We start from the raw sequence: 13,096 nt of genomic DNA on the forward strand, positions 1-13,096 counted from the left end.
ACATCTGCGGAAGTGCGCAATTCCTTTTTTTTCGATCACAGTGCGATATATTAGCTATAGTGCAGGCAGGGGTCTGCCTTTATAATATATTTATATTAATATGGACAATACTCGTATTTGGTTGAACTTGTTCAAATCTAGCTATGTTCCAGAGCATTATTTTCTCAAAATGCAACAGTTTTAACTCACGTTTATAACTATCTTTAATTTGATCATAATAGTTAACATGGGCAAACTCTTGGAGACAGCATTGACTACCTTCTGACTGATCAAAATTTACACCCATCTTTCTGATTTTCTCATGTTGAAATCAACCAAATAGGATGAAATTTTATTTTTTGCTTTGATGCTGCTGGCGTTTGTAATGACAAATAAATTTTAAAATTTTTCTAGAGGCGCAAAAATTAGAAGGAAAGGCACAGGTCATAAAAGAATTTTGAATTTTCTCTGCCCACTTAATTATAAAGTTTAGAATTGATTTACTTGATATATGTTTGGCGGTTTTTGGGGTTTGATTGTAATCGGATAACCTTAATTGTATCTGTATAAATCTTTGATGAGATTCAATTGATCCACCGGACCCCGATTAAATTGTCATAAAATTATTTCATTGTGACTGATTTATACATGTAGAGTTCAACCGGTAAGCTCATTTCCGACATTCTGTAGGTTTTGTGTTTCCTTTATGTCGGAGTAATAGGTTGGAAATAAAGCATTAATAGGGTTGATGAATATATTTCTGTCACAGCTGCGTGCAATGCATTAAAACCAGTGACCATTCGTTAAAGTGAGTAACGCATGCCTCGCCCTTCAGATAACGCACATACTTGCTTTTGACCTTACTGACCATTTCAAAAAGTTTTATATTGAAGGCAAGCCAATGACTATTTGAAAACTTTTTAACAGAAATTCTTAAAAATTTATTTCACCTTGTTATTCTGTATGCTTTGTCATATTTGAACTAAGAAATATTTTTAATTATAGAAAAAATAATTATAACCATTTTAACATCACTGCCAGGGTGGCCCTTAATTAACACACATTGAAAATCAAGTACTGTTGGAGAAAATTTTGTGTGTTAAAATTTCTGTAATAAATTTGCTGATTTTATCCTATCACATTTAGGCTTTTGAAGACATTCATAATTGAATAATAATTCATGTTTTCTTTACCTCTTTGTAAAATATACCAAAAAAATGTTGACAGAATTTAAATAGCAAAATGCTTTTTGACTGTTTTTTTTTGACAATTTTTCAATTATGCACCTTTTATTTGTCCGATTCAGGACAGATTATGTCTATACTGGAAAGGAAAATTGATTTAAATCCTGATTGTAAAATTGATAAACTTGATTGGATGAAGAAAACCGGTCTGATGAGTAGAAGATTATAGTGTCATCTCGTATTGTTACGATCAGGTTTTCCCCGTCTTCACATAAATATAGGTAGTATTTGGTTACGTAATTAAAGTATTTGTGCATTTTCTATGCAATTTGCAATTCCAAATTACATTTATTTTTACAGTATTTTCTATTTATTTTATTATTTTCACACAATTTGAAAATGTGTTTTCGAGATTTTCAGATTAAATATCTTGACAGTATGATTGAGTGCATGATGATAAATAAATCAACTTTAACAATGAAACAAAATCATAAGAAAATACTTGCTATAATTTCGCGAATTAGAACTGCATTGTTAAATTCATTTCCAATTTACTTCAAGATTGAAAGATTAATGTGATTGAAGAAGCAACAATAACTTAGTAACCCACTGACAGAAGTAATCTTCAACAACTTAATAATTTACATCCTCCATCAAAATTACAAATTTAATATAATGTTAACGTAAGTCAGAAATGGACTTGACCATATTTTAAAAAGTGAGGTTTGATGCTACTATAACATTTTAAAAACTTTTTGATTTAATATTAATTTGATATTGCTAAAATAAGTCTTGAATAACATCGTTCAGACAGGAATTTTTTTCCTATGATATACAGTTATCGTTATATAAGGCGATTCCTTGTAACTATGTTTACTTATGTTAACAGGGGGAAAAAAACGAAGGCTTAATTAACGTCCTGTCAATATTCTGGTACAGATATGATTTATAGATATGTTAAATAGGAAACTATGATGAATTATTTAGTTATCTTTATGCATATACCTATAAACAGAAAAAAATTATGTTGAGAAAGAATGATTTTATGCACAACGTTAATGGCGGAAACGAGGCTCCATTGTTTATAGCCCCGTCATTTTATATACCAGTATACCTGTGATATATTGGGACTGTGGAACAATTATATCCTACTGTGTAATCGAATTACACTATGAATTACAACAAAATGTTCTTACGTGGAGATTGATTTTTGTTTAATCAAATCATTATTATTGAATTTTATAGTAGACATCTGTAATATTATGAACGGTCTGACGTACCCGCTTGATTGGTATTACTAAGGAATGCATTGGTCTCTGTGATAGCATTTGAGTGTCTTTGCTGCAAAAAAATTTGAATATTTATTGTTTCAATATTGGTTTATTTGATTCTTTGGGTTTTATAATTATCTTTAGGTTTATAAATACCAATGCTGGTTTATTTTAACTCTTTAGGTTTCTTAAATTATAAAAATGGTTTATTTGAGTACAATGTATTATAAATTGATCAATTCTTTAGGTGAATACTGATATTAAACTTGGTGGTTTATTTGATTCTTAAGGATGTTATTTTATTCTTTTGTTAAGTTGGATGCTTATTAGTTTATTTGATTTTCTAATATAACTTTATAAATTCTGATGTTGATTTATTAATTTGGTTCTTTAGGTTTATAAATTTGGATGTTGGTTTATTTGATCCTTTGGATTTATAAATTCTGATGTTGATTTATAAATTGATCCTGTCCCAATGTATGACCAAGAGTGTTCAAAAAGATCATTATTTACAATTTTCCACATTATACTGCTCAACATGCTGAGAAAACATAAGCAAAATCCGAAGTTAGAAATCAAACAAGCCAGGGTCTATGACAATTAAGTTGTTATAAATCTATTACTTACATTTTGTCAGAATTATTAGGACAATAAAAGCACTACATTGTCCAAATTCTACCATGTTGTTTACATCAGCAGTGGGCATTTTACGGTCATTTTAGTGTCTTGAACTAATTGAAACATGGTCTGCTCTTGGTAGGTCTTGGCATTTATATTGCTAAGAATGAACAAAATGTTCTGGGTTTTTTTTGGCAATTTAAAAAAAATGTACTAACAATGGGCAATGGGAACTTGTCTTTGAATGTAATGAATGGAATTTAAGTGGTTTCAAATTCCAATGTTAAATTACTTTACCACTGACAGTGAAAATGAGTTTCACAAAATATTAATTAAAAAACGAAGTGTTTCATGAATTTGCAAAGTTTTATTTTACACAAGTTGTTAACTGTTTGAAGAGGGTGAAAAAAAAACACATTTATTTTAATGATTCATTATGTACAATGCTGTAATGTAAATAAAATGTAAATATAATTTGTTTCCATAGCTTTTTATTCCCGAAGAGAATTAAGTGAATATTTAAAAAATAAATGTGCTCAATCCAAATTAGGCTTCAACATTTCAAGTGATAACAAGGCTTAAATGACATGTATAGAATGTCATCAGTACATAGCCAGAAACGCCAGTAAAGTAATGGATCGTTGGAGCGGTTACATTTGACAATTGGTATTAAAGTCTCTACAAATCCGGGGATGGAAAGTTTGATCCCTTTGATATACCATTTGAAAATAGTAAAAAGTCTTTCAAAAAAAGGAGATTCCAAGGTTTTTAAATTACACTTTGCGCATAAAGAACCAGTGTTTCTTCTGAAATGGAGAAATTTCTTTACAATTGTTTTGTGCACTATGCTCCTAAAATATCACTAAGGTACGTCTTCTGGAGTGAGTTGCCCATATGAGTTTCCGATGGACTTCAGAGCTGTTACCTGCTCACTGAATTTTTATATTGACATATTATATTGTCAAATACCCCAAATTTGCAACAAATCAAGGCAAGCTAAAATTATGCAGTGGCGTAAAGAGTAAAAAACGACTACTTTACCAAATATAATACCAAATAAGCTTTGGATTCAACATTAGATTATTAATGTTAGCTGTCTGAGATGGACATGAGAGAAAGCACCTAGTGTGTTAAGTGATCTTGTGTACTGACACCTGTCAAACGAGAGGTATTTTGTTACCTAAGTGTAATGATCACTTGTCATAAAGATGGTAAATGTTTCACATGTCTACATGGACAGTTGTGTGACCTTAATATGTGGTCAGTTATTGTCCAGTTTTGTTTTTTCCTTGCTTTGATCCTTGTGTTGATCCTCACAGAAATATAGATGGGATACAGAGACTTTTTGTTTCGATCTACAGTGTTTGTTGTTTGTTTATTTGTTTGTTGTCCTGACTTATATTGCTATACTCTACCATATTGTAGAATTGCAAAAGTCAAAATATATTACGTTCTAATCAAATGAAATAAAAAAGATGTAACAAACTTTTCCATCAAAGCCTTTTGATCACACAGTCAGGACAAGTATATTTTTCTTTATTAATTAATTGAAAAGTTTTATTTTACAGTTGTAAAATGGGCATTCACACTAAATCGGATTGTCATGGAGGTTATGTATTAAAAGTAAAACACTCTTTTTTGAAAATTTATTTATTGAATTAAGGTCTACAATTTATCTATACATAAATACAGTTATTTCATATATTACATTTAAAACATTATAATACAGTACATACTTATTTTCAGTACTTAACATCACTAATAGTTATTATAATATTTTTATGAGTGGGTTTTTAGTCAATGTAAAATTGATAATTTAAGGGGGTTCTGTTAGAGTTTGACATGGTTTTAATGTAAAATAAACAGACTCCTACAATACAAGGAGTAATTTTGTCCTTTCATTCATTACATGTATTTATATTAAAAGTGTTGAATGGAAAACCCCAAGATCAACAAGGACTTTGACATTTTTTTGTCGAGGCTAAGTAAATAAAAGTTTTGTACAAATTTGTTTTCATAGCATACTGTATGATGCAGCCTATTTTTGGCAAGGAAAAAAATTATGGTTCAGTCCAGGCATAGGTGTGTTCAGGTTTGTCAAATTCTTGCATAGCAAATGAAAAAAATAACTTCAAGTTGATCATTACATGCATATGTGCGTATATTCAGATTTACTTACGTAGGCCTTAGTATGATGGTCTTTGAACTAATTCTTTATCATTGTGGTCGTCATATGCATGTTTGTCAAGATTTACCTACGTAGGCCTGAGTGGACTATAATGATCTTTCAACTAATCCCATATTTGAATGGAGTGCACTATTATAATGGGTGTTGCATGTTGGAGCAGTAGGAGAAAAAAAGTGGCCCAGATTCTTGTTTAATATTGACATTTACTTTTAAAAAGTTTCTATATCTTTGATATGATTACGTTCATCCTCAAGGAGTGTGTAAATTAATTTTTCAACATAAGAAGCCATGTCTGTCTCATACTTGTTTAAATGTTCTAAATCATTTTTTTCCCCTTAAAATAAATTCAAATGCTTAAGAGTTACGTACTTTAAGAATTTTTCCCATTCCTTCCAAACTGCAAGTGCATTAAATTTTGAGTCATGCCATGACAAAACCAACATAGTGCGTTTACTACCAGTTTACTATCGGACTGCGTGGATGCGCAGGCTGGTCTGGATCCATGCTGGTCACAAATGCACTATATTGGTTTTGTCGTGACACGGCTCATTTGTGTTTTCTTATTTATTGACAACCAGGTGAGTGAATTCAAACCCCTTTGTTATGTTAATGACTTATGAATAATTAATGGTGTTTCTTAACAGAAGTCCTTTGTTGACATATTTTATTGACCAATTATTGCCTGGAATTTCATTGATTGCCAATATATAGTATAGAGGTATACCTCGGAAAAAGACTTGTTTGAATTGAGTTCAAGTTTCCTGATAAAAAGTCTCTTAAAACTTTAACAACATGTAGTGGTATGTGAAACATAATGTTTGTACTACCAGTATTATTTCTTTTATATATTGTAGTTTTTTTTCTTTGTGGGAATTTGACCTTGAGAATGGGTATTTTATGTTTTAAATTAGATTTGTTTTTTTATCCCTGTCTCATGGTGCTTATTGCTCAAACAGTTAGCCGATATTAATATCTTAATTGAATTGTTCCCACTATTATCATGGGGAAACAATGTGTTCTGTTAAAGATAGAAGCTCTGATAATAGATAGTACTATTTTGTTTCCACAGAATATGCCATAATCAAATATTCATTTTCTCCCTAGAGTTAAGTTTGTCTCGTTTTGATTACAATTATTGCCGCAATAATTTGAAATTGGTTGACGTTGACTTTTTCCAGATCGAATACATCTTTTGTAAGGAGAGTTCTGGGGCCTCATAATATTGACAGTGTTTTCATTACATCTCTTGTATGTTCATGACAAATTAGGAATAAACTGATCGAAATACTTCTGGACTCTATCTAATATGTCAAAGGCTTCTCCATTGTTGACTTCCTTATCCAATCAGCAACCCTCGGCTTCCGTTAATTCAACAATCTAATCATGCTTAGGTCTTTCAATTTGTGTCCATAATTCAATTTACAAGTGATCGCATCCAGCGTGAAATCGCCCTTCTATTTCCAGTTAACTCCCCACTACTGTACTTAAATTAAAGATTGATAAGATTACACTGAACTTCCCTTTTTTCAAAAAATGAATTATATTCGGTCCATAGATAATAATAAGACCCACCATCGAAGTGCAGATGCAGACATGCCTTAGGAAACAAAATGATTGTTGTCCCTTTCAAGATGGAAATTACGTTATTCGAGACTGAAGAAATTTTTTAATTCGACTTTGTTATATGAAGCTCAGGATTTGTCTTACTAAGTATTCAGTGATCCTGCGGCAAATTTGCAAAGTCGTACTTAATCAGACTCCACTTGAAATCGGCTGCTGAAACTGTGTCATTAACAGAGCTCTGTTTCGAATAAATCTTTTCAATAGTGAATTAAGCTCAGGGGGGTTTCCGATTCATTGAATATAGCATAGACAAAAATGTTCTTTAGGCAACATATCTTTATGAAAGTGATGAATATGAACACGGATTGTGAATTGACGATAATAACAGGTCCGATGATAATAATAGGGTCTAAACAGTGCCTGTGTCTCTTTTTCTGTAGAGAATGTGTTTTTGATTTTTCTGTTATTTTCTCGGAAAGACACGATAATCATGTCAGTATCAAACCACTTCATTTCCTAGAATTTACATTTCCAAGAGAGCTCTTGATATTTTGAGATAATTGACCAAAAAATCTGTTTATTGTGTGGAAGATATGGTACAGTTACTGTTGCAAGAGAAATGAAGAAATGGTCAAAATATGGCATTGACAACAACAATGCTTTTTGTGATAGAAATAAAAGTGTGTAATTTTTTAATTACTTAACACAAGTGATTTATACATTGACTGACTTTACATTTGTATTATAACTTATTAGTGACTATAATGCAAGATCAAAAATATACAATACATTTATCGAATATATTCCTATCCTAAATTGGCTTATTACTCAAATCCTAATGATAAGAAAAGTACATGGTCAATCAAAATCTTTAAATCATTAAATTTGTAACTCATCTAGAAAAGATACCACATTAAGCATTGCCGGATCATATTTGCCTTGATGTTTTTGATCTTTAAATGTTCGTTTGTCAATCAGTTGTCATAAAGATGGATGAGTTTTGTCACTGGTCATTTACCGGCTTCTTTGAACATTGCCAATATTTGAATTAATTAATATCGGCTACAGTTGCTGAGGAAAGATATGGATATCGAAGAAAGACAGGGAAAGATGCGGTTTATGATTTACGAGGGCTTGACACCCTCTTGACATTGTCTGATTGGCTTGGCTCATTTAGCAGTTTTTAGCGGTGGCATGGTGTCTTCCAAAAAGGCTGCAAAATCCATTTAACAGATGGTCAGAATGTAACTGTCTGGTAAAGAGGCGGTGCAATATTGATAGGGGAGCTTGTTCAACCTGGCAGGATGTCTTTGAATCGGGAGGTCTCAGTAGGTCTCGGCTCATTTAAAAAGTGATCCTCTGCAATGATATGCATGTCATCTCAAATCATCTGACTGATCTCTCGGACCACCTCATTTACATTTCTGTTGTCTCCTCCCTGTAGTTTATAGACATTCCATAGCTGCCTGTTTTGGAGAAGATAACACTGTTTTTGTTAATGAAATGAAAAATGAAAATAAATGAATAAAGAAAAATTTGTGAAATGTGCTGAAAAAAGTATGGAGAATCAATATTTTAGGCATTTTTGCTATTGTGCTTTCTATTTCAAAGAAACAAACTGGTCTAGAAAGTTTTTAGAAAGTCTGTTTGATACATTAACAGATGGTCAGATGTCGGTTGGTTTGTAAAATACATGGTGCAAAACTGATAATGCAAAATCTGTTTATCAGTGATTGGTAGTCTTTGGCTACTTGGGGGTTACACATCATTTAGAACATGATATTCGGCAATTACAAGCTTGTCATTCGGGAATCTTTTTTCTGATGTTTTTAGCCAGCTCATTGCATTTTTATATTTCATCATTCGGTACTTTTTTGATCAACATGCCTTAAAGATTGTGACTGAGAATAAACTTAATTGTGTACTTGTATGCCAAATAAAATGCTACCGTGAGTGAATTCAAACAGAGCTGGTCAAGGCAGCACATCAAGTTTGTGCTTTAATTCATTGCTACATGTATCTTTAAGTTCAATGTCACTGGATTTAAAAGAGCAACTGATTTGAGAAAATTGATTTGAATCTTTGTTTTAGAAGTAGGGGAACAATCCAGTACTATACAATAGATTTGTATGTGGCAGATTTTTGGTCAAAGGTATCAAAGAAACAGCTGTGGCACAAAAGTAAACAAAGCTGTGCCCAATTGTTTTCAAGGTCAATATGAAATAATAGTAGAACATTTGTAAGAATATTGGAACATGTTGAGTAAAAAAAACAAATGTTTGAATCTGTATTTTGGATAACTGTATCAAATTCAGATGAAGTGATGTTTGCAATTTTAAAGAGGATGTAATTGACTATATAGAATTGTTAATAGAAATTTTTTCTTGTTTTGTCAGCAACCTTTACTTATAGAAATAGAGAAAAAAACAGAATCCCTAAATGATGCTCAAAACAACAAAATTGTAAATGTTGCAGGCTCTGAGTTTGATTGAGCATAGAATATTTTTATATTGAGTATTAGGTATTTGTATTGCCTTTTATAGGTACTTGGTTTTGCTTATTCCTTATTAGTTATTGCAGGTATTGCTTATTGAAGGAAATTTTAAAAAAATATATTGGAAATTATCTTATTGGAAATTATTTATGATTTAAAAATGAGATAATGCATTCACCCCTTGTTACAATGAGACATTCTTTAAATATTTTCCATTTTGCATAATTATCTTCTGTCCCCTCATTGGTTATGTATGGCTGATTTTTATTGATGGACACATTTTTTTTCACCTGTCATTAAAATTTAAATTTTGTGGATAATATTGTTAATTTTTTTTTCTGTTATAGTGTTAAGAATAAAGGGAAGTAATTCACATCAGTAATTAACAAATTAAAATTGATTGATATAAAAATTCTTATACATGCTTGCATAAAATGTTTTATTATAATCTAATCTAAAACTTGAAAATGTGATAAAATGCTTATAATTATTCAACATATAAAATACCCATTCATTGGCATTGTATAATTAGAAAAAATAAAAGCTTAGAAAATAACACATAACATATGTTAAACAATAAGGAAAAAAACCAGTGCCTTTAGCGATTAATTTAGCTATTAAAATAAAATGCCTAAGGGGAGAAGAAATAAAATATTAATAATTTAGTATATATTCAGTCATTTGAAACAATTTAATAGTTTAATAGTTTTAACTGTCTCGAAGAAAGAGACACGGTAAAATTTCACTTTTTGACGGATGCCATCAAAGTGATTGTAACGGCACACAGATATAATTATTAAATTGTTCGCTAAATGTGTTGTGTTGAAAGTTTAGGTGCATAAATGGAAAATCAAAATCTCTTAATAGCTACCTATAACCAATTCAGAATTGTGTTTAGAAATTGATTTATTGATCTATTTTCTTTGATTTTTTTTTGATTTTTTTTACATGTACTGCAAGCTTGTACTTTTAAGGGCATTTAGTATGAATTATAAATTTAGGGATGTACTTTGATTTATGATAATTAAGTTGGCCAAAATATGTTCATTATTTTATTACAAGTTTAAAAAGATGTCAATCAGAAAAAAAACAACATTTAAAAGTTATAATTATTCAAAAGAAAATCAAAATGATGTAATAATTTTCAAATAATGTCATTCTGGCATGAAACAATCAGAAAGTAATTCAGGTTACAATGTTATTGATAATCAGAATAAAGATATTATTTGTACAAAGTAACAGATGTGAAGATAATTTCAAACTTCTTTAAAAGCTAGCTAAGTACTAGTTATTTTTATTGAGCCTAAGATAGCAATGAAATTTTTAAGTAGTAAATTAAATAGACCTTCTAAAGACAAAAAGAATTTGGTTGTCAGGGAGTCTGACAATGGCTTTTGACTATAGTTGGTTGGATGAAGATTTTTTTTATTTTAAATTAATGTTAAAGACTTAAGAACAGTTTATGCAACATGTTAATAAGGAAAACATCATATTTTATTCTTTTAAATAAAGATAATGCTAACAGATGGTCCTTATTTTGCTTTGAGGTTTCTGACAACCATTGGGAATATTAAATAGGAAGTGACAAGATATCCATTGAACATGCAGGCAAAGTATCCAATTAGAAAACACTTGTGGATATAATTAGAAATCAATGTCCATTTCATCATGATCCTGTGGTGTTACTTAAAAATGACCTGCAGTATCTTTAGTAAATGCTACGGCCTGGGAATATCAGAAGAATATGATATTTAGGAGAGAATTGAAGCCATTGGGAATTGCAGGCCATCTTTAGCCATTTTACCACAGTCAATAACATGTTTGTTCCTTTTAGTTAAAACTCATGTTTCATAGATTTTAGCTTGTTTAACTTTTGACCTTGATGTTTGTAGACATGCAGTGTTAATGTATTTTGTGTCTTTAAAAGAATATCAGAACTGACTACCCTATTAAAATCCCCTTTGCCCTCATTAGAACTGACTACCCTATTAAAATCCCCTTTGCCCTCATTAGAACTGACTACCCTATTAAAATCCCCTTTGCCCTCATTAGAACTGACTACCCTATTAAAATCCCCTTTGCCCTCATTAGAACTGACTACCCAATTACAATCCCTTTTGCCCACATCAGAACTGAATACCCCATAAAAATACCCTTTGCCCTCATCAGAAATGACTGCCCCATTACAATCCCCTTTGCTCTCATCTTCAATCTTCTTTCCCATCTAAATAAATAAAGAAAAATGTGTGGAGATTATTTACTGGTTACCTACTTTTTGTTGATAACCGTTTCATTATAAGTGTCAAATTTCATTTTGATCATAATGTATTTAAGATAAAATCAATTGAAATACAGAATTAATTGTAATGGAATAGAAGTTGAGTAACCTTGCATTTCATAGTTTTTATATTTCACAGATGACAGTTTTATATCAAATTGAAATGAATGAATTGAAAAGTTTTCATTTCATGATTATTTTTTTTTCAATTGATCAGTTTGTAATATGTATTTATATCAGATTTAGGTCAGGATTATATTGATTATGGGCCGAGCATAATGTATTTAGATTATATTTATACATTAGCAGTGACCCGACATGATAGTCCATAAATTGATTTAAACAACGATTTACAGAACAACAACTTTTGTCCGATGAAGTGACGGGAAACCTTTTAAGTCTTGAGTATTATATACAAATCTGTAATATCATACCAGATTTATTGACCCTTACTAAAACGGATGTAAATATGTTATGAAAATAATAATCTGAAAAGTTGACCGTTGCAAGACGGTTACAAGACCATTGCAAAACCGTAACAAGACTTGTTACGTCTATAGAGGTTATTATGAAGATTATGATCTTTATTGATGGGTGACGGAAAAAGTTTAATCTTTGGTGACCTATTTGTCAGCCTACGTTCAGAAATGCCAATCAAAAGCACAGAGAACATGAGAAACAGAATTAATTTGTGATGAAATGTCAGAGTGCAAGTCTGACGATAATGCTAAAGTAATAAATGAGCCGTGTCACAACAAAACCAACATAATGGGTTTGCGACCAGCATGGATCCAGACCAGCCTGCGCATCCGCGCAGTCTGATCAGGATCCATGCTGTTCGCTATCAGTTTCTTTACTTGTAAAAGGGTTGGTAAGCAAACAGCATGGATCCTGATCAGACTGCGCGGATGAGCAGGCTGGTCTGGATCCATGCTGGTCGCAAACGCACTATGTTGGTTTTGTCGTGACGCGGCTCAAATGTAGTTTATACAAAGATGAAGCTTTGAAAAGAAGCATAGAAATATAGAGCAAAATATCAATGACCAATATAGATTTTAGATAACCAACACAAAATATTAAATAATTTTATATTTCTATCGGGCATGATACAGAAATTATCATACAAAAACCCTTACAAGAGATGTCTGTTTGTTCATTTTAGGCACATATAGAGTTACAAGATGTTAACGATACTCCACCAAGATTTTCCCAGAATTACTACACGGTCGATGTGGACGAGAACGTTCAACCTGATTTTGTTGTGACGAGAGTTGCAGTCTACGATGACGATTCTCTTGGCGGCCTTCAGTTGACGTTAAACGTCGGCTCTGATGTGAACCTGAAAATAAACCAAGATGGTAAGACATTCTCAAACCTTTACCATGCTTAATATCTTTCAACCATTCATCGTTTATAAGGAAAATTTCAAAATGAGTTACTGACTGTATAGCTAACAATGCAGACCATGATCAGTCGGCACTCAGATGTGCCAGCTTATCTTGGTCCGCACTGGTCGTATGG

The 13,096-nt window shown here is 31.4% G+C and overlaps 1 protein-coding gene across 1 annotated transcript in view; it reads left to right on the forward strand.

The window, feature by feature from the left end:
• The window catches only part of LOC132730948 (cadherin-related tumor suppressor-like), a gene marked incomplete at its 3' end in the record, with an annotated part of 32,483 nt that extends 19,550 nt beyond the window's left edge, over nucleotides 1-12,933 (forward strand). Inside the window, 1 exon segment of the mRNA XM_060717031.1 lies at nucleotides 12,738-12,933. Coding sequence (XP_060573014.1) covers nucleotides 12,738-12,933 — 196 coding nt within the window.
• Nucleotides 12,934-13,096: the final 163 nt, after the last annotated feature.

Source organism: Ruditapes philippinarum, unplaced genomic scaffold (assembly GCF_026571515.1).
Source record: "Ruditapes philippinarum isolate M1 unplaced genomic scaffold, ASM2657151v2 ctg438_1_1_1_1, whole genome shotgun sequence".
Lineage (NCBI taxonomy): Eukaryota > Metazoa > Mollusca > Bivalvia > Venerida > Veneridae > Ruditapes > Ruditapes philippinarum.